General features: G+C 36.0%; 1 protein-coding gene across 6 annotated transcripts in view; it reads left to right on the top strand.

Annotated features, from left to right (window-relative positions):
* NBEA (neurobeachin) overlaps positions 1-24,516 on the top strand; it is a 510,952-nt gene that overhangs the window by 325,687 nt on the left and 160,749 nt on the right. For 4 of the 6 annotated variants that reach the window (XM_086481885.1, XM_086481882.1, XM_086481886.1 and 1 more), the window contains one exon: positions 13,245-13,388. In XM_086481885.1, the coding sequence (XP_086338011.1) occupies positions 13,245-13,388 (144 nt within the window). Of the gene's footprint in view, positions 1-13,244; positions 13,389-16,480; positions 16,520-24,516 lie in introns of all 6 variants that reach the window. The other 2 variants (XM_086481881.1, XM_086481883.1) reach the window with 1 other exon arrangement.

Here is a 24,516-nt window from a genome sequence, read left to right on the forward strand (position 1 = left end):
TCTAGTCCAACCCCCCTGCCAGAGCAGGACCACCTAGAGTAGGTCACACAGGAACACGTCCCGGCGGGTTTGGAATATCTCCAGAGAAGGAGACTCCACAGCCTCTCTGGGCAGCCTGTTCCAGTGCTCTGTCATCCTCACAGTGAAAAAGGTTTTTCTTTTGTGAGTACATGAGCCACAAAAATGGATTTGATAGTGGTTTTTTTTGGTTTTTTGTTGTTTTTTTTTTTTTTACTTAGTGCATTATCCTGAAAATCAGTAACACACACAATATCATAAAATACATTGGTCTGGGGAAATGCAGGTGATGACCCTTATCTAAGATAACTTCACAAACTAATATTTATTGAAATAATGTCTTAAGTATGAGTATAGAAGAGAAACTAAAGAATAAAAGTCCTTGACTAAAAAGAAACTCTATTCCCTCCCCCCATTCATGCACACTTAATTTTAGTCTAGGTAAACACAAGTTAACCATTAACTGTGAGCAGTTCTAAGAAACAGCATCCATTTTATGGACAGAAAACACATGTATCTTACTTGATGTTCAGTGGTGAGCATTTTAAGTATATGTATGCCATCATTAAATTAATCCATAACAATGCTTCCATGTGTTGTCATCAAGTAAGTCCTCTTTGTTCTTTAGTCTAAATGTGATCATGCTGCCATGTGAAACAAGTGTGTAAACCATTCTGCTTCACTTGGAGCACCAGAAATAATACCACTATTAAAAGTAATACTCCTATTACACAACTTCCTTTGAGTGCATGAACTAACTTCCACATTGATTGTAAAACCTCCAATGTACTCTGAAAGAGTTGACGTCTGAATTGTGTGCCTGAAGGAGTAATGAAAATCTGTGCATTTTTTTAAGCACAGCAATTCAAGATTTCCATCTACAGCCTTATGATTGTAGCCCAACAGTGCCATCCACTGCTTCTTCAAATAAACTTCCAAATATTTCATCCTCATGGGGTTTTAGGAAAAATGTGACATGATAATTGTATCCTCAATATTTCACATGGTAATTGTCAGATACAGAAGACAACGAAATTTGTTTAAAGAAAGTCTAGGAATAAGAGCTTACATTAGTTATTATTAGAAGGATCTGCAAAGCAAAATCTTAATTGTGAAAATAATTAAATCTAAAATACTAGATTTAACTTGGCCTTCTTTCTAGTACTTTTTAGCCTCCCCCATCATAAATATATTCTCATTAAATATGTCTACTGTTATGATGGTCCTTGTTCTTATAACCCACTGTAATGTAATGAAAGACACCTTCAAGGTGTAAACTGTAATGGAATTTGCTTAGGTAGAGTACTGAAAAATATTGTGCTGAACTGTATTGAACACTCAGTGTCTGAGCTTCTGCTGTCTGACTAGGTGATGGAAATGAGTTGCAATTGCATCCTAATGTTCCTTTGCAGTCTCTAAATATCTGCTCCCTGTTATATGCTATTTCTAGCATAGGAATTTTCGTATCAGCTTTATAATGAGTTTTAAGTACAGATTCATTAAATAGTCCATTTTTTCTAATGAGTTCCTCAAATCTTAAAGGTCAGAATCTCTGTCTTGACTCTAATTCAAGCTTTTCACAGAGCCAAATAAGATATGAAAACTTTTTTTTTTTGTCCCCTCAAAACATCTGTGTTGGTTTTCAAAAGCTTTTCCTTGGAGATTTTCAGGTTATCTGGCGTCACCTGGATTTTAGCTGCTGTTATAAGTCTGAGCTAATAGATTTTACTGCAGAACTTTCTGGCTTTTTACCAGCAGTTAACTTCTGTTTCCCACTTCTTCATCTGAGAGCAAATGACTCTGGAATGTTCTTGAAGTAATCAAGTTGGCCTGCAAAACTATTCCAAAGACCTAAAAATTGCAACTGTTGCCAGTCTTAGAATTATAGCTGCCTTTTTCTTCCTTCCATCATTATATTTTCATATGAAAATAATACACAATATCTGTCTGTTCAGCTAAATGAAAGTCGTTTACTTACCAAAACCAAAAATGTTTTCAAACCCACGCAAAAGGTGTATTTGATCTATTAATTCAGTTCTGTATCACTAACTGGCAAAGAAATAGAAATTATTGACCCATGTATGTTCAGTGCATCTCATAGAAACATTTTGGAAGAATGTTCTGTCAGTTAAAGTCTAATAATAGTCCTTCAGGAAAGCTTTTACAGCTGGGTGGATGTAGCTCTTGGGACTCAGGTTTTACCATGTGCTTTTCTTGCCTCCTATTTTCTATGATTTAAGACTCCATCTTAAGGAGTAACAGTGCTTTAAATCTTCTTTGGCTATAGCTGAAAGCACAAAATATTCTGTTTTTAAATTTTCCCCACTCTTGTTATTCTTGATGTCTTCTTGATGGCAGGACTCCATTCTCCACTTTCTATATGAGTAAGTGGAAATATGTTTCGTTTGTTAAGGTAAAAAGGTGGTTAGTAGCACCAATAACTGAGTAAAGAAGCCAAAGCTGGACCAAACGGGTCAAAAAAAGCAAGGTGAAGTTCCACCTCTGCCTGTACACAGGAAGGTGTTTTCTGAAGACCTGGCTAGGACAGCCTGCCAAGTGCATGGCTGGAATGGAGGGCCATTATTTCAGCAGTGCTGCAACTATTGCAGCCTAGAATTAGGAGATCATAGTATAGATGTAAAGACTTTACTCTCCCACTCTTTCTGACAGCCAGTAGGAGGCATGACAGGCTTTTAGGCAATGGGCTTGGGTTTCTGAAAGCCTCTGGGCTACTTGCGTGGTAAAGATGGGTTAAGTTGACAGAGGCAGACTGCAGGAATCTCTTCAATATAGGTGATTTCTTGTCCTTCACAAAGCAAATGGAATTGGTATATGTAGGTTACAAAAATAAAGGATTCGTTTTCATAAAATAGATATTTTTAATATACCTAAGTATTTTTACTCATCTTTTTATGTTGCAGTACTTTGCATTCATCTTAATAGAAAATCTTTCTATTATATTACGTTAAAATTATCATAGAGTTTTTATGTAAATAGTGAGATTTGTACACAAGAAACAAACTTATGCATATGTGCGCTGACTATTCCATACCTCTACAAATACAGTGACTTCTTCAATACCACTTATTTTATGTATTACTCATTTTATAGTGTTAGCTCTGAAACACACACAAAAAGTACCAATGTAGTGAAACAAACAGGAAGATTTTAAGAGTTTCAGCATTGTGCAAGGTACAGACAGGCATGCAGAAACACCTAGTGAAAGCACTGTATTAAATGCCAAATACATTTTATGGAAATATACCACTAACCAGCATGACAAGGAAGACGCCTTGTTAAGAATTCTTTCAGCCAGTTGTTATGCATGTTTTCAGTTTAATTTTGTTTTTCTTATCATGTGTGCTACATCACGACATGACTTTTTTCTTATCCTTATTGTATACCTAAAGAGTTTATCTGCCAGTGTGTTTGTGTAAAGCCCTGAACATTGTCTACAAAAGATATACTTTCCCAGCTAAAAGAACTATGCATAATGCTTGAAGAGTGTTTTATTGGTGTCTCTTTTGCCATGTAGCACAAGTCATTCAGTCCCATGCCCAAAAGCTGATCATGTTGTCTAAATAGCATCTTGGCTACAGCCTGAATGGAAAATAGCGTTCCTAGTGCTTGCAAATTGAACATAAATGTAGAAATTTTGCAGGTATCCCTGCAGCTGCATGGAAGGTTTGAGCTCTCTTGCAATCTTTGCAAAGCAAAATGAAAGACATCACAAACCCCATGCAGCAGCTTAATGGAAAGTGAAATAAAATACTGCTCTCCTTTTTTCTTTGCTGCTGACTTCTGCTAAGATTTCTGTGAATTAGCTTTCCTTATACACACACAGGCTTTCTACCTGGAACAGTGATTACCATTCACTTATTTCAGAGACAAAATAATGAAAATCTTGTCGATTATCGCATTGAGCTGTTTTAATAATAGACCGTCAGAATCTGGTTTATCTCAGTGATATCTTGTATATCACTACTGTTTCACTTTTCATCTGCTAGACTGTATGAAACAAAGACGTTTTATAACTGCAGCTATTTTTGTTAAAAAAAAAAAAAAAAAGGAAAAAAAACACAGAGTAAAATTCTGTCCCAAACCCAGCAAATAGCAAAGCTTTGATTTTAATTCAATAAATGGTTGCTATCTAGATAGATGATTTTGATAGATAATTGCTATTGATAGGTAATTACTATCTGGAAGGAGCTTATGTGTTTACAGAAGCCTGGCCCAGACAGAAGTGCTGTCTCTTGCTACTAGAGCGTAGTCACTTAGCAGCGCTAAGAGTTAAACACAAATACCCCAATGTTAGGGCCACACTGATGCCTCACAAATGTGTATATCCTGTGAGTGCTGCCCTTTGTCTGGTTTTGCTATAGGCATTGATCTATGCAGAAATAGAAACAGTTCCTCCCACCAGTTACTGTTGCTGCTGAAATGAAAATTGGGTATGCCAGTTCCAAAGATGTGGTGACGTATGTGAGGACAAAATGAAATTTGTACAGAAAAAAAAAAATCACAGTGCAGCACACTGAACAGTTGGAATTGCACAGTAAAAGACAATGTAACAGAGAGTAAATCTGGATGTTCTAATGACATTATTATATTGATAGATCTGTTATTTATGTATAACGGAGACAATCCTTTTAAGAAACAGTTATAGGGTACATGATGTCACATATAGAGGATTTTGCCTATGTAAAGACTGCGTAAGGTGTTCCTTCTGTATGTCGCAAAAGAGCAGAATTTCGTTTTAAGAGATTACCATTCCAGAAAGGAAAAATCATTTCAAACGTGTTGGCAAATGGCTCTCTCGAAGCACTGATCACAAGCTGTTGAGGCTTTCTTCTGTAAATAACTAGATCTTGATAGAAATAGTTACCTGACTACTGGAATTATGATAGCTACTATAAAATAATTTTAAACTTACTTCCTACATCTTCATTCCCTGTACTAGAGAATGAATTTTTAGCTGTCCTATTGTGTCTATGTACAGTGGCTGTTTCCAAAGAGCTGATCTTGTTTGGAGCTGATAGGAAACGCTTAAGGGATGAGGGGCAAAATTGCCTTTTAGGAAAGACATAATCGCCCATGCTTTGGCCACAGAGAGGGAGAATTCAAAAAAAATAGAAGACGGACCACAATACTACAGATATATCCTTCTTTTTAAAAATATTGAGGTTTGGACTAGTCTCATGGTCTGGAGGCTCTAATTCTTAAATGTTAGGTAAGGGTTAGAAATGTTGGCGTAGAATACCCCACTACAGGAGGTAAGATCATGTTTCTCACATGCCACTGCATTACCATTGGGCTGCTAGCGTACACCAGGTGTTTATATTTCCAAAGTGCATTTTATTTCTTCCCAAGGCTTTATCGTTACTAGCCTTTTCAGTTAGAATTTTTTGTGAGCAGGAAGCAAAATTGAGGCTAGCATATGTGGGCACAGTTCCTCAGTATGGGATGTGCCTCTTTAGAAGTCCAACAACTTTGATCCTGTCTTTAGGCTGTGCAAGCAGATAGAGACAGAACATGGCTTTTCCAGGAGAATGTGTTCTTGGGTTAGGTATTTCAAACCCAGAACTAATCTAGAACTTTCCAGACATAATCCAGACCTGAATGTTAAGACATGATCTATTTTTCACTTGTATGTTATCTTAAAAACATTTTATCAGATGCTGTTTCAAAACCATAGAATGCCTCGTTTGGCAGATTTATTTCATTATTTCATTATCACGTCATACATATTTAAATTCAATCAACTTTTGCTTCTTACCTTATTAATTACATTTGTCTATTGAAATAGTTTGATTACTCTCTTCAGTGGCCTGTCTTAAGAAACCTTTGCTTGTATGTGAATATTTTGAATTAAGGATAAATGAAATTCCTTTTTGCTGTCAAAACCAAATTGTGAAAATGCATTGCATGGCTTTGAAAATCAGTACACTCTATTAGCAGACCTGTCAATATAAAAAGTGCATTCCATTTCCACCTCTTGCTCTAATAACCTTTTCTATGTTACTCAGAGGCAGTTCACATAATCAGAGTATATTGTCAGCTTACTGGAGTTGGGGAAGCATGAAATGAAAATCGCGTTAATATTGATCCAATTCTCTTACTTGCAAGTGTCCTTGATGTCCTTTCCACTGAGCAATAACTGTTGGTGTGATGTAGTTATTTTCCTCTCAGCTATTACTGTACTTCTGTAAAATGGCTAGAAACACAGTTAGGAAAAATTTATTGCTCTTAGTTATTTTTCTTGTGTATCATCTTTGCCTGTTTAAGTGATCCACAGCATATCAGAGAATTTGATTTCTTTCCGCAGTTTATCAAACTACAGTATACACCGAGCGGCTGCATTTCAAACTGACAGGGATTTGTAAAGGTCATCAGTCATGAAATATGAATCCATTCTTGTGTGTACAAGTTACAGTGGCAAACCACATCTTAATCCAAATATAAACATTTGACTCTTTTAAGTTCCTGTTAGAAGGACTTCTTCTAGTTCCAGTCAGAATGAAGACTGCCCTTCCAGAGCCTGAAGTGCCTTGTAACATTTGCTGGACTGGGCATATCCGACTCTGTCACCCGCTGGCTGTTTGTGGTCGGTGCTGAATCAGTGCAATCATATGCTCAGAACACCTGAAATCTCAAATAAATGTAATTATAATATTGTTGACTTCTAAAAATTAATTTCATAGCCACTCTGAATCTCAGTTTCCTATTTGTAAACTAAAAAAGTGACAAGTGCCCAACATGGTAAATTAATCTTTATTTTTATGTAGGACCTTTTATATTAATGTACATCACCTTGACTTTAACTACAAGTATTTATTATTTAAAAAGCCCTCAATCTCATCTGAGAGGTTCATTTTGGCCTTGCTTATATTCTCAGTCTCCTGATTGGCATAGTTTGTGTCAGTCTTATTTTTACAATGCAAAACATCTGAGAATTTTTAAGAGGAAAATGTATACAACATTAAAGTATTTATTTACAAATGACTCACATAAAGAAGATCATTTGGTCAGATATTAGGTATAAAAATTGGACAAAAATGTTTGGAACATCTGTGATTAAATTTTCAGGTATTTATCTATTATAGAAAACAAAAAAGTGATTTGGTTTTACTTTTGGTGGAAGTAATTTCCAATACAAATGTATGCAATTTTTAATTTCTACACCATTTTCATAGTTTTTCTCTCTCATTTCTTCAGAGATCCTTAATAATGAAAATATTATTTAGATTCCTCTGCTTTTATTAAATCTATTAAAACCAGCCTTCCTTTAGTAACAGTCACTTCTCTGATTCTCTGGGGAAACTAAATTATACGCCAGTCAAAGCTGCCAGTTCCAGAAACACATTGCAATTTAAAGAACAACTCCAGCAGACACAGGTGGGGACAGTTCATCACGGTGTGCCAGCACCAGTCTGCTGCTCAAAGCCAGAAGGCCGATCTCTTGAGCAGACCCAGGGATCCCTGGTGCACGTTTCCCATGGAGTGAATGCAGTCCTAGGAGGCTGGCTCTGTAGCTGTGGCTGTGTAGGCTGGGGTGGAGTGGTCACCATGTCGATGATTTAATCTCACTGGGTTTTGTAGAGGTCAGTTTACAGACTCCCAAGCAGCTGCTCTCCATAACTGTGACTGCTGCAAGGGTCCCGGTACCTAATCAAGTTAGTAAAGATTAGCGATGAAAGCAGGGGTTTAAACTGTTGGAATATCTAAAGCAGGAAGATTATCAAGCGAAACTTTTTTCTGAGTGTTTTCAACTATTAGTAAAGTTGAATGAACGAAAAAAGGTAGATAATAGTGTTGCATTTTAATTCTGTGCACACATAAGCTTGGTTCTTCCTGTAAAAGTCAGTTTGTCCAATAAACAAAAATCTCTCCCAAGAAAAAGCTTAGTGCTTTCAAACTCTGTTGATAAAATATAATTTACCTGTGATATAATTTCATGGCTCACATCGTGACCTGTCGTGTAGCCTCTTGTGAGGAACTAATTCTGAATTCCTTTATTTAAGAAAATATTAAAAACTACCTTACATGAGTAAAATTTAGGAACAAAAGCAGCGTTTTACAGAGCAGTACATACCAGTGATCTGTAAGGAGGAAAAAGCAACTTTACCCTTAAAAGTTTCTGAGGAGAGGTAAACTTCACAAAAACTATACTTTAGCTGCTATAAAAGAGCGTTTTTAATTAAATGCAGCATTTTACTGTAAAGAGAACAGACTTTACTGATGTCAAAATGCTCCTTTAGAAGCCACATAAAACTGTAAAAGACAATATATGAAAAAAGGTTTCTTATAGAAAAGAAGAACACCATCCCATGAAGCAGATTTCCAGATGTTTGGAAACATTAGAATTTCCTGTCAGTATATTTAGGTAACATTAAAATGAGGTTAACTTTCCATTCTGCCATCTCGCTTCAAAGATCAAAGAGTACTCACTGCATAAATTGCCTTATCGGTAATTCGTTGAAGTAAACTATGGAAACAACTTTATAAGAAGCAGTAGTCTCCTTTTGTTGGTTACAGTATTACCAAGCAAACTTTTCTTAAAATTAACCATATTTTTAACCTCATTTTATACTACATATAGAGAGAAGAAAATTAAAACACTGTATTTGAAGATATAATAAATGGATAGAAGTAAAGAGAGAACTGGAAACTCCCTTGCTGTGTTCAAATAATTCATAGTAATTAGTGTAATGTCTAATAAAATAAGTGTGCATAGACATAAATGTAATCAACAGTATGTTATGTTTGTACTGCTAATTTTAAAATTTTGTTTAGAGACAGTTTTTGTGGGTCTGGACACTTACAGTGTCTTTGAAATTTGGATTGCATTCCTAGTACCTCTTGTGACCTACAGAACCCAATGGGGAATTTATTGATTTAATTGAAAATAGAGGGCAAAAATTCAGATGTTACAATAACACCCACCCACCCACCCCATTGTTTAAATATTGCCTGTATTAAATACTCCTAGAGGCTGTAGCTGCAAAGTAATATGACTCTCCTGTTCTTGGGAAATTACTAGGGGTTTGGGGGGGGTTGGTGTGGGTTTTTTTCTTGTCTGCTTAACAATTTCTGTTTAAGTAATGCTACTGAAGAGATATTAGTAAATTCTTGGCAATACTGTGTAAGTTTAGTGTGCAGCTTATGTAGCCTTTCAGACATACAAAATACACATCTTTTCATGGAGGCTGGGGTTTTGTAGATGAGTGGTGGTTGGTTTCTTTAATTTATTTTAACGATGAGCTCTTTTTCGTTATCCTGAAGCTACTATGTGAAGCCAGTTTTTAATATGCAGATTTAAAAAATTATCAAGATGATAGCAGGTGTAACAAAAGATGGATTATTTTTTTAGTAGCTTATTTAATCCTGTACATACATTTTTTTGAATCTTTAAGAGCCTTCAATTTTCAAGAAATTAAAGCATCAACTTCAGCTGGACTTCAGTGTGAGCTGAGCGACATTTCCTTTAACTTCTTTGGAAAAATTAGTTTTTAAAAATACTTAGCTGCTTATTTCAAGGCTTCTTTCTGAATCCCAGTCTAGCAAAATATCCCTTAAGTAGGAGCTTGATAAGGACAAGAACTGGTACTATCTGCAGGTTCCAGTTCTGTGCATCCCAATGTCAAAATGTTGCTTTCTTGAAGTTGTATCTAGTTTCATTTTATTTTTTTCCTATTTTAATGAATTTGGAACATTTTCTAATTAGACTTAGGAACGGACATCAATACAATTCCATATTGTGTCTTTAAAATACAAACTCCTTGTGTCCTAAAAAGAGTTTTAAATTAAATATCTGGAAATGGATTTCATTTCATAGTAATTTTGCTGGGGCTTTGGAAAAATAATTTGAGTTTTGTTTTTTTTTTCAAACACATTGAAATATCAAGTATTCATTTATTCATCTCTCCTTTTTATATCATTGTTAACAATACTAGACATAGTTTTATGTCATATAATTTTTTATTCAGTTTGTTGTCTGGTTTTAAAGAGACAAGTTGTTTTTCTTTTTACTCTTATTTGGAAGGGTTCTCTTATTTTAAAACCTTTTTGAAGTCATCTTGAAAGATAAAAATAGAACATCTGTGACAGATCTGTTTTGAACATATTTCACATTTCAGGATCCAAGGAGATCTGGTGGTCTGTGGTATTCGCTTGTTAATTTCTTGATGAATGGGCAGAAAGGCCACGAAGTGCACTCAGTACAGCACGTCTTCCGAAGATAGATGATCTCAAATAAATTCTATTCCCAATCAGTTTTTGATTTGTTAGGTGTTAAACCATTTCTTTGTAAGGACAGTGTTTACAAGCCTTGTAATGAGACAGCCCTGTGAGACCTTACTCTTCTTGCTGTAATTTTGATAAATGGAACTCTAATTCATAAAGGATATAGTGATTGAAGGGCAACTCTGGGTCTCGTACACTTTCATTTAGATAAATGTTTGGTACAGTACAGCAAAACTAAGGTGCACTCAACAAAGTGATAAATTTAAACAGCCAAACCAGAGCTTTTTACCATCAAGACAAAGAAGTGCCATTTACTATATTTCTTTTAGATAAATGTATGTTTAATATTATAAACCAGAATGGATTTTAGAAACATTTGTCTTGTTGCTAAGCTCCAAATTTGCCAGACTAATTTAATGCCTTCTACTCTACCACGATTCTTACATTGGCAATATTTCTGTAATCTGGTAACTGGAACCCTCATCACAAGGGATTTAAAATGCACTAGTTTTCAGATTCTTCTGATGCATTTTAAGTCTTAGTAACAATTTGGGCCTTGGAACTTTTTTCCTTGTAGTTTTAATAGTATATCTTCATGCATAAATAATTTTGAAAGACTGTCACAAATCTAATCAATTACTACAGAAACGGTTGACTCTACAAGTACTCCAGATTAGCACTTTTGAAGTAATTCATCTGAAGATTATCAGATTATTTTATAAGGCTCAGAAACTTTCATAACACTCACTAGAACTACCAAAAAGGAAGATAACAGTATTTTCATGCTTCTCCCTCCACTGTGTTAGTTCATCTCAGGCCCGGTCTCCTTTAGTGTCAAATGCTTCACAGCAGGAGCTATTACTTGTGTCAAATGATGCTAAACTCCCTGCAGTAAACAGAAGTGTAACAAGATCCTGATCTAGCAATTAAATACTCAGGACAATTCTGAGGTAATAAAACTGAAGGTCTGTTACTGCACATTACTCCTTTGTGTTTCTCCCAACTCCTGCAATCCTTGCTCCTTTTTGTGAATTAAGGAAAAAACAAACAAACAAAAACAACAACAAACAAACAAAAACCACAAATCAAACCACAAACCAAAATTTTGGACATAATACTGAGAACTTTTCCAAGCATTAGTGACTTGATTCAATTATAAATTGGGTGAATAATTACAGTTAGTTGCACTAAGTAGTAACCTATGCAAGTGAGGTAATGAACACAGCCTAGTAACTGAACACAACAAAACACAGTGTATTAATATATATCAGCATTGGTATTGGCTTAATCACTGTCAGTATCAGTATGGTCCTAATGGAGAGAGGAACAAACAGGAAGACTAGAGATGCCGTCCTTAATTTTGGCATGGTGGAATAAAAATGGGGGTTTACTTGTTTGTTTATCTTTACCTGCTCTGTAGTTTCAGAAATAGTACTTGAGATAATAGCAATAGTATACAAAAGGTTAATATTAGGCAATGTAAAACATGAGGTTGTCTCAGCCTGTGGTGGAGTCCAATATCAAGTGGCATGCTAACAGTCATCTTCAAACAGACTAAACACAAGCACAGAAAAATATGCCTCCAGCATTTTTATTTATATGGTATGACTCTTGTGCACGCAGTCTAATTAAAAGATTTATATAAGAGTAGGAGATAAAATCATAACACCTTCCCCACTGTTTGTAATAACAAAACTGCCTGACACATCAGTTCCATTCCGTGCATCTATCTTCACTGACCTATCTGCTTACTATATTCCTCCTAGTTGTCCTCTATTAATATGAGGCCATGAGTCTTACTGGGCTTTACTTCATCATTTTGCATCTGCCATAATAGTATTCATCATGTTTAAGTTCAGGCATTGTGGAAGACAGACAAAATCCACACGTGTCTGATTTTGCTCAGATTTCACCCACCATTCTGTAATTTAGTAGGAAGCAAATTTCCAAATTATCGTATAGAAAGGAGACATTACGTTTGGGTTTTTTTTCTTGGTCGGCAGAACTGGAGATGCCCAGATCTTGTATGGTCCAAGGTGAAGATGCAGGGTTTTCTGTTTAGGTAAAAACCAGAAAGCTCTCTTGCCTAGGGCTACTATGAGTATGTAGTACTGAAAATAAAACTAATGACCTCTACCCAACTAAGAAAGAAATACCGTGCGGATGTCACAACAGTAACATGGAAGCTATTTATGACATGAAAGCTACTTATGACATTTGACCACACTATAATTAATTTTTTGCATTGTGCGAATCAATTCTGGCAGGCGCTAGTAGGACCGTCCCAAAATTAAGAAGGTATATCTCCTGCCACAAGGAACTGTCAGTCTGAACAGAAAAAGTCAGTTGTAGGCAAGAAGGAAAAGGTAAGACTTACCTGTGAAGTCCTTTGAGGTAATTGGCACATGACCATACACTGACATTTTTATTGTGTTCCTTAAAAGTGCACACACGGATGCGTATCAAAGTTCCCGGTGACCGTGCTTGTCTTTTTTCAGTCTTTTCTGAATCTCTGCATAGCTACTTTGTTGGTACTGTATATTGAGATAGCCCATCTCCTACTTCACTGTCCTGTCCCTCCTATCTAAGATGAAAATCATGATTTTGAATTCCTAAAAGGAACTCCTTTATTTAGAGTAAGCGATTTGAGCTCTCAGAGGTCAGTCAGAGTCAGGACACCAGGAACCCAAGAGAAACTCCTGCTGAATTTCTTGCAGGTGGAAAACTAATGGAACAACATTAAACAGAAAGTCAATGGCAATTATTAAAAGCAGGAGAGTCTTTCTGAAACAGTTTGTATTTTATTCAAGGTATATTTTGAAAGACAGAATAAGGCTGTGTATTTTGTAAATCTTCATAAAGTTTTAGAAAATGTTCCTTTTTTCAATAGATGATTTATACTGTATTTTTTTACTACTTGACTGTGGTTGGTTTATATTTAAAATATTGTTCAGCTAAATTCACAACATTTGTAACTTTTTTAGGCACCGAAGAGGATGTAGTGAAGTCGAAGAAAACTTTCCGAAGTCAAGCTGTGGTAAATCAGAATGCAGAAACAGAGCTTATGCTGGAAGGAGATGATGATGCTGTTAGCCTGCTCCAAGAGAAAGAGATTGACAACCTTGCAGGTAATTATATTTTTCATTACAACTAAGATGGGAGCCAAAAGGCTCTTTTAAACTTGTTAGTTCTTACCCTTTGTGGTTAATGTCTTAATATTAACAGCTAAGCATACAATTACAGTACGAACAGATTCTTTGTGTTCTAGATTTAGTATGATGTCCTACTTCCATGAACTAGGGGAAATGGTTACCAAGCATGTGCCCATTGTAGTCTTTCAACAGAGATGCAAGAAATAGCAATACCTCAAGTGCTTTTATTACTGCCTGTGACTTGTGGAAAATTTTTTGTTAAAATGGAAATGCGGACTAACTCCACAACTCAGGGTTTTGTGAGGCAGAGTGCGGTTGTGCATGTTCATGACCTGATCCCAAATGCCACTCAGCTTGTGGAGGGACACCTGCACTCCTGCTGGCACCCACTTCTCTCAGTGATGGAGTTAAGGGGAATCTGCAGTATCTCAACCCATCTGTCACAGCGAGGGAAAAAGTTGCCTGTTGTAAGCAAGGACTAAGAAAGAATGAAACTGTAACCAAGCTGTGAACTTCATAAGCATATGAGCTGGGACTGAATCCCCTGGAAATACACAGTGAGGTCTCAGTTTTATCCATCTTCTAGCAGGTTCTGTTACAGCTCTGTCTTGGGGCAATACTACCTTTTCTGAGGAGGTAGTCTGGAAAGAAAGGCATGTTGAAAGTAGAAAATGCACTCTCCTCTCAGACTAGAGAAAAATGTGAGAACTGTGAAATGCAGTATGAATTTTTTTTAGGTTAATTTTCTTAAGAATACCTTTATTAAACTACTCCGCTAAGGAGAAGTTTCGTGTTGTCTCAAGATTTTTTCTGCATAACTGAATTTTTAAAATAGCTATCTTTACTCCTGCACTTTCTTCTGATGCCATAGTGGAAATCTGTAGCAAAGATACGATCGTAAATAGGTGGTAAAAAAACAAACAAACAAACAAAAAAAAAAAACAATCCAATGAAAAAGGGGAAAAAAATGCCTACATGGAAGTTAGTCTTACACTTTGAAACTAGAGCAGAGCAGATGGGGGAAGTAAGTGCTTTTATTTGGGAGCAACCTTCAGTATATGATTATCACCGTTAATATGTCAGTCTGCTTGCTTTCTCGATCTGCAGCTAACCATTACTGAGACACTGCTGTCTTAAGTCAATAAAATAGTGCGTCAAGCAAAACCATTAGTGGGATAATTTGATCAATGCCCCTTTCTCCTTTAGAAGGAAAACTCCGTGCTGCTTTCACCAAGTTCTTGTAGAACAGTGCTTCTAATTAAATATGCATACAGTACCTATAGTTTAAAGGCCACAATATGCATTTACATTGAAATGTTGATTAGAACTGCAAAGTGGACATGAAAAATTCTTGCCCAGTCTGGAGTCACAGACTGTCATCTCACAGTCAGCTATGAAGTTCTTGTATATGCCCCAACACTGCCATTTCATTCAAACGCACCAATACGATACAATCCCTATAGCTACATCCCTCTGCAAAAGAATGATATTTCAATGTGTCCTTAAGTCTTACTGTGCAATGTACCCTTTTACTAGAGATCACTACATATGTGACATTCCCTGCTCCTTCAGGATGTGGCGAAGTAATTCTAGTATTTTGCTTTTACAGTTTGTAGAAATTGGGAAATACTGTCAGTATTAGAAAAACAGAAATTACAGAAATTGAAACAAATTAACTTTTGAAATGTTGACAGGGCATCTGTCCTAACACTGTCAGAAATTAGCCTTTGTGTTCCCTATCAACACTAACAGGGCAAGCAAGGCGCCTCCAAGTGTGGGGAGGTGATGGGGTAATGGTGCTATATGTCTACCAAAACCCGTGAATGTCTCAAAAAGAACCCACATTCCACTACCTCATTTTTACTATTAGATTAACTGCAGTCTTTGCTACTCGACTCTTGCTCATTTTTGGAGCTGAAAGGATTTTGAGAGTCAGTGGTCACACACGGTATCATACATGTCTTCTGTAAATTTTACCCAGTGGTGGAAAAAAAAAACCCTTAATCACTCCATGCCTTCTGTTTCACTGCATGATTTTGCGTATAATGATATCACTGTTTTCTACAGTTTTCGGTATACACAATGTGACTCTGAAACTTGAGTCCAACAACTGAAATCAAGAAAAGCAGTAGGCAAGGAAGGTGGGTTTTATGCCTAAGGTTAGAACAGTCTCTTGGCAGATCTGAAGAGCAGGTCCTGATAAAGCCACACTGTCCATTCTTGCCTAATTCTAAACAGTTATATAGATTCAGCGTGTGTGATCTGGAAATCTTTGAGATATACCAACTTATGGTATGTCACAGCATCATTTATATCTAGTTACTGTTCAGAGTGGAATGACACATAGGAATTTCTATATTCAGATATGCCTCCAATTTAACTTCAAAGCTTAAATCAATTTAAATATGGTTTACAACAGTTTAGATTGTCTCAGTAAGGGATAGGAATTAAACAAAATCATTATAAACCAGGTTTAAATTGATTTAAGATTGTCCACTTTTAACTAAAACAATTTAACATTGTTTATTCCGTGAAACTAAGGCATCTTTTAAAAGACGAGACCTTAGGTTTTAGAAAACTTTTAACTAAGAGACTAAAAATATTACAATATTTTGATTTGTGAAGTTAAAACTAAAAAAAAAAAGGAAAGTTTGAAACAGATTGAGACTGTTCGTACAAAGTGATCTGTACATACCTTTTGTTCCAGAGACTCTTTATAGTTTTTCATCAACCATGTGGCACAAATCAATGTAAAGTTCACTTTGATAAATTACATATGGGATGGAGAATTTTTAAATAATTATAGTCCGAATATTTTTATTATATAATCTTAGTATTCCATATGTTGCAATGGCAGTTGGTCGGGTTTCATTATATTAAGTAGCGTTTTAATAAAATGTGAAAATCAGATTCCATGTTATTATGATCTTAGAATTATGGCTTCTCAGTTTGCATCAAGATTTTTAACTAAAGCGGTATTTTAACTGTCTTACAGTATGAGTTATCAAAAGATGTTGTTCTTGTTTTAGCATTTACATATTAAAATACTTTACATTTTTCTGTTTCAGTTTTAGCTCCTTTTCTTCCCAGACTGTTCACTTCAAGAGGCAAGTCACATCTCTGTTAGAACTAATGATTGAGATAGCCCAGTCAATTTTAACAGTTTTCTAATACATTGTGAGTCTGTGGGTAATACAGTCAAATCCACTGTAGTGAGCTGATATTACTAACTCTTCTACTTTTCTTTTCCTTTTCTGTCTTCTAATGCTGCAATAGGCTCTTAATTACTTACGTTTTCTCTTAAGAGCCTGAGAATGCAAATTTGCTAACAGTTTGTCTTCTGCTTAGTAGGTGATTTTTTCAAAATGAAAAATATGTGGATGTATTCTAATATTGTAAGCTGGAATTCTCAAAGGGAAATATGTTGTAATAGATAATTAATATTCTTTCCTCAAACTTTTTTTTTTTTAAGCACTTATCTTGCACTAAAATAGGTCATAAAAAACCCAACCAAACCCAAAAACTAGAATAAATGTTGAACCACTCAGGTTTTAGGAATTTTACATTTTAGAAATACTTTTTCTTCTCTTTGTTGTGAAGTTGCAGTTGACTTGCTGAGAATTGTTTGTGCGCATCCAAGAGCAGAATTTAGCCTTAATGACATTTTTGAGATACATGTCCTGTAACTGGAGTACATTTCATCTTTTTGTCATATGGGTGGTGGCAACAGCAAATTGGCCCCAGCCAAGCAAAGTATCCCTGGCGAAATCTTTTGCTACTCTCTAAAAAGTGGTTTCTAGAAAGAAAGAAGGAAATAAAGATAGGAGGATATGAGGATTTGGGTTATTTTAGGAAGACAAAAGGCTTTGGCAGGCATCTGTCTGGTTACTTGCATGGGCTCAATCAACTCAGAATCTGATTTCCTCATAAGCCATGGCGAATTACAGCCTCACAACAGTCTTGCAAGAATAAATACATATTATTCGCTCCATTGTGCAAAGAGATTGAGCAATTCATCCAAATAAACCCAAGGAAAGCCACTAACTGCCTTTAATGCATCTTAGTCTTAATGTATCTGAACCTTCACTACAGAATCTTCCCCACTTCTTGAACATCTGTCTCTTGGTGGAAGGAGACCCCCCACAATGTAAATGTGCCAGGAAGGTTGAGTGAGACACAGCATGCCAGCACTGCCCTAACTTTTAGCGACTATGAACTTCAATGTAGAAATATTTCCAGAAAGCAGCATTATTACTGCTAAACAGCAGCTGATCTTCCATCCAAGCCAGCGTGAGTAGCTATTCCACATGGCCTTGAGGACTAAATGTGATAAGCCCTCTATCCCAACTTCTTGGTAGTGTGGTAAGTGTATTGACTTACTGCTGTGTGCTAAGGAACACACTAGGTCATAGGCATTTGACAGCTTGTATTATTATTAATGAGATATAAAACCTTTCACTTCCAGGTCATCTGTTTGAAGTCCAGACAAGACTGGTGGTAACCAAACATTATCAACATCTGTTTTGTGGCCTATGCAAAATAAGCCTTTTGTCTCATTTCAGACAAATAGAAATCATAGCGATTTTGAGCAATTTCCAATTGAAAAAATATTTGATGCTGTCATTAGAGGAAATTGGAATAATGCCAAAAGTTCTACTACATAGAGTTACAGTTAAAATTGTATAGCAGTGCCTAAAAAAAAAAAAAAAGTAAATCATTTAGCCCTTAGGGAAATTTTCTATTCCAGGTTCTAACAAAGGACTCATTTACATTTCTAAAATTATTTTGAAGCCTTGCATAGGGCTAGATGCAGTAATAAAAACACTAACACACCAAGGAACTGCATCTAAAGTCACAAAAAGATCACCAAATAAGCATTTGGGATGGAAAACTTAAATACGATTGACTCATCCTTATATATATAATATGCATTTAATAGTTATATGTATACATATTTAGTTACAGTAATATTCTGTATGACCAAAATCTGACACTGAATTTTCTCCACAAGAGTTGACTAGTGTAGACAATCTCTGGTAAGCAAAGCTGTTTGCAACTTTTTCTTACCTATTCTTAAGGAGTAATGGAGGGGCATATTTTCTTGGTTTTTCTTCTGTTGCCATCTCAAAATGATTTTAAGACGTGTAGGATCATTTGTTTTTGTTAATGGAATTAGACAAACAGTAGATTTTCTTAATTAAAGAAAAGAGCAGTAACTTGGGCCTCTACTGAGAAGGCAGATTTTCAAATCATTAGATTCTGCAGGCACATCATTTGTTTGGGGCCAACCAGAGAAAGTTTTGCTACATTATCTGCTGTCAGCATAATGGGTTGAAAGAAAGGACCAAATAGCACATTATACTGTCTTCAGCAGTGACACCAGCCTACCCAGGAGGTTTTGGAGAGGAGTGGAGAAGAATCATCTTCATCCCTCTCAGCTCTTGGAGAGCAAAACAAGACAGTGGTTCAGAGACTGGTTTCATCTTCCCCCTCTAACCCTTCTCCTCCCTCTCTAGTCCCCTCCTGCGAGTCTGGGAACGCCCTGCCACACATCACATGCTCTCCTACTACAGTACTACAGCAGTTGCCGTCGATATACCAGTGGCTCTGAGGGTCTGTGGGGGTTCCAGGGGGCAGAAAGCAGCACCCACAGGGGAAGCCCAGGAAGGACTGTAACAAGCATGCAGTGGTGTTTCCTAATATTTCTCTCTCAGCCTCCAAAAGCTTCCACCTCTGAGGCGTCAAGAGTCAGAGGTAGTTATTATTCACTTTCCTTTCTTCCCATTTTCTTGCTCTCTCCTCTCTTGCACTCTCTCTCTCTCTCTCTCTCTCTCTCTCTCTCACTCTCTTTTTCTTTCTGTCTGGAGGTGGCTAAGTTACCTTAAACTTTTCCGTGTTTGATGGGTTTTTTCTTTCTTAAAGTATGTATGTGTATGTGCACATACAAATATGCCAGTTACGTAACAAGTAACAAAGTTTCATTAGAAAACACCAAAAAAGGTCTTAATATTTCTCCTAGTTTTTCAAGCTTCTCAATGGAAACTATTCACTGAATTCAGCATGCACTACTAAGTAGTTTTCTCCCCTCAAACTCAGTTTTTCTTGCAAATTAGCATTCAAGATAGGAATTTCGTTGGGAGGGTTTGCTTGTTTGGGGAAGGAACAGGAATGTGGAAGAAGAGTGATTCTTTTTCCCTTTTTATGGTAGACATGTAACCACACAAGCCTTGTACTTCCAAACATGGAAATTTAATTCAGCCACATTTCCATAGTTTCTGCTTATTATATATTCAGATTTTGATCCGCAAGTCTAAGTATAAAAAAGAAAAACATATTTGTATGAGTTTAATTTAGAGTATAGATTCAGGCATAAACTGAAAACAGTTACTTTTGATATGTAGTTGGCTTTCACATTGAAAACAACAACAAAGAAGCCCCATAGTTTCTATAACATACTATTTTTAGACATTTCAGTGTTTATTCTAATCATTTTTCCACATTACTATCCAAAATAGCTTAATATTTTATAAGGTGGTTGTCAGTCACATATGATAGTGCTCCTAAGAACAGCTTTGAAGAGCTCTTCTCTTTGTACCTTATTACACTCCACTCTAAGTCTGAGCATCTTCAACTTTTAAAATGGCAGCTGGATTTCCTGCTTTCCAAGCTTTAAAATTAGATCAGTTCAAACTTTGTTGTTTTGTATTTATGAATGGCTCTGAGAGTGCTTCATGTGCTCTTATTGTCCACTCATACCAGCCTATTTACATTTCTTTTTCTTCCTGTAACTGCAAAACTCTTATTATTTGAAATTTCTAAGGCTGCAAAATTAGACTACAGTAGAGCCTACGACTGCACACTTGTCTACTGCATAGATCTGTAGCTTCTCCTTTGTCCTGAGATACCACACCCTGGGTGGAACTGGTTAGCTTATCAACGGTGAAGCTGCCAAGCTACCTGATATATAGGAGAGAGACTGCAGAAAGACAGGCCTAGATGTAAGGAGCCAGACTCGACCATTCTGCCCCTTATTTCGTCTTCACTAAGCAATTATTTCCCATATAAAAATGCCTGTAGTCTTCCTAAGAATGTATCGGGACAGACCTACATAGATTAGTGGTAGGAATGTATCCAGAACTGTATTAACAGTAACTATGTTTAAACTAAGCACTTTTATTGACCTATGGACAGGATTTTTGCTTTTTTGCCTTTTTTTTTCCTTCCCACTGGTGTTACAGAAGCAAGCTAAAAAATCAATCAAGAAGGTAGTTACATTAGTCTTGGTTTTATTAGCCAGAAATTGTACAAGAGACAGCCTCATTCAGTGCATTTGGACAGTCCTCTGTAGCTGGATACCACTCACATAACTGGTAGCCTGTTATGCAAGTGCTTCTAGCTTGGCTTTCTAAAGGAAAAAGGTGTATCCTCTGTCAGCCTCTACGTTTGTAACTTCTGAACCTGGAAGCCATTTTGAACAAACTTTAACACAGGAGGAAGGATTTCAGAAGCAATAAAATTCCTGCAATGCAATAAGGTTGTTAAGGAAAAAAGCCTATATCACAGAGCCTGTCACATCAGTTCTCCTTTTCTTAGGTACCAGAGAACCTTTGTGGGAGAGTCTTCAGAAGTTCCCTAACTGTGGGAAAACAAAAGATGCGATCAAACAGTAGACACAGTTACACTAGAAAACATTCTCTATCGGTTCTGGAGGTGTTTAGAGATACTCAATTTTCAGAAAATTTTGAAGGTACAACTATTGCATCTTAGATGATTCTTCCAAATACACCTACCAAGCTGGTTCAACAACTTATTTCTTTCGTCCCACACACATATAGGAGCAGCTAACCAAATAAGTGCCCTTTAAAATATCACGAGCTATCTGAACATAACACTTCACTACGGTCTCAAGAAGTGTAAGGCTTGCAGTTTATCCTGAAGAGCTTTTCCAGAATGGAGACTAAAAGAAATGAAAGCTGAGGGTTCACATCTTTCATTTAGTTTCTAATCAATTGAGCTCTATTGGCATGACAAGATACACAGGCTGGACTGTATAAGATACCTGTCAAGTCTGGTTCACTCAGACTGGCAACTGGGATTTGATCCCTCATGTTCCTGACTCATTACAGTGAGCTGCTGTTTCAGTGGTATACTGCCATAGCAGGATACTATCTCTGCTTTCACTTTTTTGCTTCCAACATTAAATATGTTTTTCTAAGGTGTGTTTTTCCTGTTACTTTTTGATGAAATAGACAGCTGTAGTGGTTCTTTCAGAGAGAAAAACCGTCACTTACATGGGCATATTCAGCATCACTTAAGGTCTTCTAGGTCAAAAAGAAATACCTTAAATTTTACCTGAAAATGAGGAGGAAGCTACTGTGAGTCATAGCGCATTAGCATGGTATACTCACTTCTGGATGCACTGCTTAACAATCAATTTCTTAGTTTCTAAACCAGCTTAAACTACTCAGTCCTTCCAAGGTATAGCTTCAGGCAGAGCATGCTGTATGAATCTAACTTCGAAGTGGCAAATGTATGCATTGCAGTAGTGAGGTCTCTATCCCAAACATTTAAGTTTCTGGCCACCTGTAAATCATTAAGGGGAGTCTTGATTATTATTAATACCTGGTATTCTGGCAGGTTGACGCTCAAATACATCCTGGAACAATACTAAACCCACGTAAGCCACTCAGAGCTTGAGCACAGTTCAGAGGTTCTCATGTATGCCACAGAGCAAATCAGACTTTACCTGCAGAAGGGGGCAAAAGTTGATTTTCTGAGTTGCTTTAGGCTGTTAGACACACAGCTAATTGTTCCGTGGGAGCTTCATTGAGAAGATACCTATAGGATTGGCTTTGGTACAGTATTGAGCTTGCCTCTGCATATTCTGTAACCGTTCTATTAAGTGTTTGCTTTCTATCACACTTTGAAAACTATAAAGAGGTACTTATTCGTAGAAATATTGTGAAACAGGTTTTCCCTCGGGAAGAAGTACTATTTTATATTTTTCTTTCAGTGTGACCAGAAATGTGTGGAATTCAAATAATAATTTACCTGTGGAGGCGCATATGTCACTTAAATGTATGGGAAGTATGTGTGTGTTTGAGAGAAAATTACTTTTTTTTTTTCTTAAGCAACACTCTCTTTCACTATTTTCACAATCTCATCAAAAATAGGTATTTATTTCTTACTATTTTATTCACAGTTGCAATATGTAGTCTTACTTTTATTTACATTTTCTATTTAATCAAGCACATTTGTTTGCTGTTATGGCACCACTTAAGAGAATTGAGTTGCCTTAATTGTTTAGTTATTGTGGTTGAAAAAGACCATTGAAGTTGATCTTTGAAGTTAGTAGTAGTGTTACATGCTTTATGGAGGAAAAGGGTAAAAGTGGGGAAAATTTTGGATATCGGGGCCTATCCACACTGGCAATGACATTTAAACAAACAATAAAAATCAATCCCTCCCTCACAATATGAAACATATGATTGTGCAAGAGTAAAAGCCAATGTATAAGCTTGGATATCTCTGAAAACAAGAGAAAGGAATTGAGGTTGTTACTTAGTGGCGGAGGAGAAAAACAAGATTATAGTCATGCTTAGACTTAAATTCTGGTTTTTGCAATCAAAAAGATGTGCAAATTATTCTCTTTATTGAAAGTGCTGAAAGTTATATGTAAGGATGCTGTATATTTACATTCTTATAAAAGCCTTGGCTTGAGTGAAGGAGTTATTCCCTGTATCTGCTATAGTGGAGAACAAATTGGGGGCAACCATCCTCATGTAAGTTCAATATATTTACTGCAGAAGTCTTTTTAAAGGGTAGTTTGGCTCAGATTTATGACAACGATAGGAACAGAAAAGACTAAATTCTGTGAATTGGGGTTTTTTTAGGAATCTTACATTGTTTACTTGTTATTTACATGGCAGTGCATATATCATATTAATGACATTAATTGGGTGAAATATTTTTCTGACTACAGAGCTTTTCCCAAAGGCTTCTGGTGCCTATACCTGTTTCTGCTTGTATGCAATGTGATTTATATTACAAGACACTGAAGTTTTTGTGTGCGTGAGTGTGTGTTACATATAAATTGTTTCAGGTATAGGATTTGTAGTCATTTTAGACACAAGTCAGTGTCAGATGCAGTTGGCTTTAGAGTTAAAGTGCTGAGGGAATTTCAGTTGTCTTATTTCAGGTACCTCGTGAGTGATTTTTAATAATTATTCTTAATATTTAAAATTCTTGTTTAAGTAGCATATCAAATTACAAATCGTAGTTTGTGCAAATTATTTTACATAGTAAATTTATTAGTTTCAGCTAATCTGTTTTGTATTTTCCATGTTAAAAATGATGAAAAATATATAAAAAATAACTGATATGTTTTTTCTTTTAGAACAGTGTCAGCTAAAAATTAAACATGGCAATATTCACCACTTTTTTTCAGAATAATTACCAGTAGAGTGTAAAATTTAGTTGGTCTAGCTGATTGGATATGTTTTCAAAGTATTTGTCTCAGCTAGTACTTTTTCATCTATAAGTAATCACCAAAATATTATTTTAAAAGTTAGACTTTTAAGTCTGCAGCAGGTAAATTGCTTGTTTTCATAATTCAGCATATAAAAGCATGTATCTTATCCTATTTAGGAGTAATTATGACAAATTATCTTAGCAAATATATCTCAGGCTCATAAATGTACCACATCTTTAGTTCTTACAGCTAGAAATGATAGTTTATGAAAATGAAAATGTTTGAAATAACAAGTTCACAATACCACTCTTTTGGAGCTTTCGTTAAGAGGTGTAATTTTGCTGGTATTGCTTTAGCAGACAGCAAAGTCTTTCACCTGATAGAACTTTTCACTTGCGTTGCCTTTCTTTACTTGAACTTGAGAAAGACAAGAGCTGAGATACAAGAAGTAAATACAAGGACTGTAGTCGTCGTTTAACCAAAATTAATGGCGGTGAGGAGAGAGATTACATTCTGCTTTTATTCACTGGGACCTTTTAATCCCACAATCATTTACTTTTGGAAAGAAAATATTATTTTAAAATGTATATGCGGAGTAGCGTTTGTTTTAGAAATGTAAATCACATGTGCACA

This window comes from Leptosomus discolor, chromosome 1, assembly GCF_034619465.1.
Source record: "Leptosomus discolor isolate bLepDis1 chromosome 1, bLepDis1.hap2, whole genome shotgun sequence".
Classification (NCBI taxonomy): domain Eukaryota; kingdom Metazoa; phylum Chordata; class Aves; order Leptosomiformes; family Leptosomidae; genus Leptosomus; species Leptosomus discolor.